Source organism: Limulus polyphemus, unplaced genomic scaffold, assembly GCF_000517525.1.
Source record: "Limulus polyphemus unplaced genomic scaffold, Limulus_polyphemus-2.1.2 Scaffold1678, whole genome shotgun sequence".
Classification (NCBI taxonomy): domain Eukaryota; kingdom Metazoa; phylum Arthropoda; class Merostomata; order Xiphosura; family Limulidae; genus Limulus; species Limulus polyphemus.
This window is the reverse complement of record NW_013667288.1, coordinates 146,549-149,474: the sequence shown is the minus strand read 5'-3', so window position 1 is coordinate 149,474 and position 2,926 is coordinate 146,549. Positions and strand designations below refer to the sequence as shown.

At 31.0% G+C, this 2,926-nt stretch overlaps 1 protein-coding gene across 2 annotated transcripts in view; it reads right to left on the bottom strand.

Moving 5' to 3' along the window:
• The window catches only part of LOC106464532 (cryptochrome-2-like), a 25,070-nt gene extending 23,512 nt beyond the window's left edge, over window positions 1-1,558 (bottom strand). The window contains exon 1 of one of the 2 annotated variants that reach the window (XM_022392263.1): window positions 1,309-1,558. In XM_022392263.1, the coding sequence (XP_022247971.1) occupies window positions 1,309-1,537 (229 nt within the window). In that variant the 5' untranslated portion in view covers window positions 1,538-1,558. Of the gene's footprint in view, window positions 1-4; window positions 85-1,308 lie in introns of those variants that run through there. The other variant, XM_013924676.2, reaches the window with a different exon arrangement.
• Window positions 1,559-2,926: the final 1,368 nt, after the last annotated feature.

Sequence of the window (2,926 nt, the reverse complement as noted above, 5' to 3'; positions counted from 1 at the left end):
TTACAAAGTATCAAAATTATATATTTTAATTTGTTATGATATGAAGCTAGCCTATCAGCATGACGCCGCGCTCCTTGTTGTTATATAAGCTTTGTTTACGTAAATATTATATTATATTCTACTTCAGCACCACATTTGGTTTTTCTTGGCATTATTATAGAGTTTATTTGTTTCTGAAAAATGTAAAATGGAGTGTTTGATGCACTATTTATAAAGGAAATAATTGATGATTCCAGAAAATGCTATAATTTTTCCAGTAATAGTTAGAACAAAACATTTATGTCTAATATGTTTTTTACAAAACGTTAAATGTTTACTTCATATAAGATGGTTTATTTAATCTCCAATAATGCAAATTAATATAATAATCAAATAATAAAATATAAAGCCATATACAAAAATATATTTAAAAGAAGAATCTCTTAATCCTTTATTGCAAATATCTTGATTACCGGTATATTAATTAAACTAAGGTTGAATGGAAATTATGAAAATATGGGCACTTATAATTTTTTAGCTATATTATTATTATTTCAACATTATTTTTAATGGCTTATCAAGATAATTTTTCTTGGGAATAAACTTCTTGTTCTCTACGTATTTATATATATATTTTTTCTTGTTTTACATTACACCTGTATCGTTTGTTTGTTTTGAATTTCGCACAAAGCTACACAAGGGCTATCCGCGCTAGCGTCCCTAACTCAGCAGTGTAAGACTAGAGGGAAGGCAACTAGTCATCACCACCCACCGCCAACTCTTGTGCTACTCTTTTACCAACGAATAGTGGGATTGACCGTCACATTATAACGTCCCAACGGCTGAAAGGGCGAGCATGTTTGGTGAGACGGGGATCACCTGTATCGATTTCAGGACAATGGAGCTAATGAATTAAATTAAGTTAAAACAATGTGTCATTTCGCTGTACAAAATACTTTTTTGGTCGAATATTTAATTGATTATATGTAAACAAACATTGAAATATAATTCATAAAATAATTTAGTACGACAAGATAATTCTGCACAATCGAATTCGATATCTAATGTTTCTGAGATATCTCTCGGTAAACTAGTCAATCTTAACCCTTTTTCTCTTCTCAGAATTTCTTTCAGTTAGACAAATGTATAAATATGATATATTTAAAGTGGTTTGTTATTATTACTGTATACTCAAAGATCGATTTAACGGTACTTCCAATATTTTATAAGACATAAATTTAACTATTCATTTTATCATATTTTATTTTTTGCGCTTTATATAAGTATTTTGTATAATTCAACAAATTTTAAATCTATAACTATACCTACCAAAAAATGAAAATATTCCCAGTAGCACAGTTTTTATCCTTCCTATAAAACCTGAGATTCCAAAGTCCCAGAACATATTACCACGTTCATCTTTTTCGAAATGATCTTCTTGAATATTATCGGACTCCAAAAGATAAAATTCATTAGAAAATACCAACTGTGAATTCATTAAAAGTAAAATAAAATTAAAAAGTGGAATAAAAAAACGATAATATTTATTCCTTTCCATGTCTACTGCACAAATAATCACAAATCGTTGACTCAGTTGCCATTAAAAGTCGTAAGACGAAGAACTATGACCTTCTTGAGTTATCATTATCTTGTCACGTGGCCGATAGCATGGTTTAATCCCAAAACTGCCCCATACTTGTATGTTGACTGATTGCTTTAACTCCAGCAACAACAAATGTGCTGATTGCTTGTGCAACATTGGATTTTGATGTCAGAGCTTATGTTAACGGTATTTTTTTTTAATCTAAACAATACAGATCGTGCACTGAACAAGTTATCTGTGCTGTACTAATAGTACATTTAATGCATTATTTGTGGAACACTGATATTTTCATGTTTAACTGTTTTGAAATATCCTCAAATCGACACATTAGCACAAAAATAACAGAAAATTGAGCTAATTTGCATAATACCATTAACGAATAAATAGATAATACAGAAAAAATGTTTTGGTTATTGAGGACAACTTATAAACAAAGTTTAAAGGTTACTGTGGCTCTTGTGGCACGTGTTCAAACAATATTTAAGTAACATGCACAGACAATATCTAGTCTTTATGACATGAAACTAATATATGATGATGGAGTTAAGAAGATGCCGTATTTTAGGCCGATCCATTTAATTTCTTTCTAGTATCCTCAGAAATTAGATGACAGAATTCTGATACTGCTACTCATCAAGGACTTACATTAATTTGCATCTCATTTATATATCACCTTGGGAAAAGGAAGAATAGGACTATCACTTTCATTGTTTTTGTTGATAAAGTTAGAGAAGCAATTACTTATTCACAGGCCATGTTTTCTCTATACTTATGCGTGTTCACTGAAATATGATATAAATACATTACAGAACTTATAAGAATAAATTAAAAATAAAATATTACTTTTAGGCCTCATGCTAAGAAAGCAATAGGTACAAAGATGCAGAAGGCTATGTTAGTGAAATTTAGGATAATACCCTAATTTTCATTCCTTAACGTTTTCAAATTTGGTTTGGTTATTGTTAAACGCAAAGCTACACGTTCTATACTCTGTCCACAACGTTTATAGAAACCGATTTTTAGCGTCGTAAGTTTGCAGGGTTACCACTGAACCACTAGGGGGCAGGTTTTAAAGAAGTAAAATTTAAAAAATAACGAACGTAGCGTCACTTAATTTAAATGATTTAAAATTTGGTTACGTTTGATTTGTTTATATAATGAGGATTGTTTAAATGAAATTGATATGGTGAAATTCCTTGTAACCAGTGCCGGATTTATCTATAGGCTTGGCAGGCTGAAGCCTAGGGCCCCAAAATCTAGGGGGCCTCCGGCCAAGGTGTATACTATTTGTGACGCTGTCATAGGCCGTTCTTACACATGCTGTCATAACGCACTGTAGTCTCT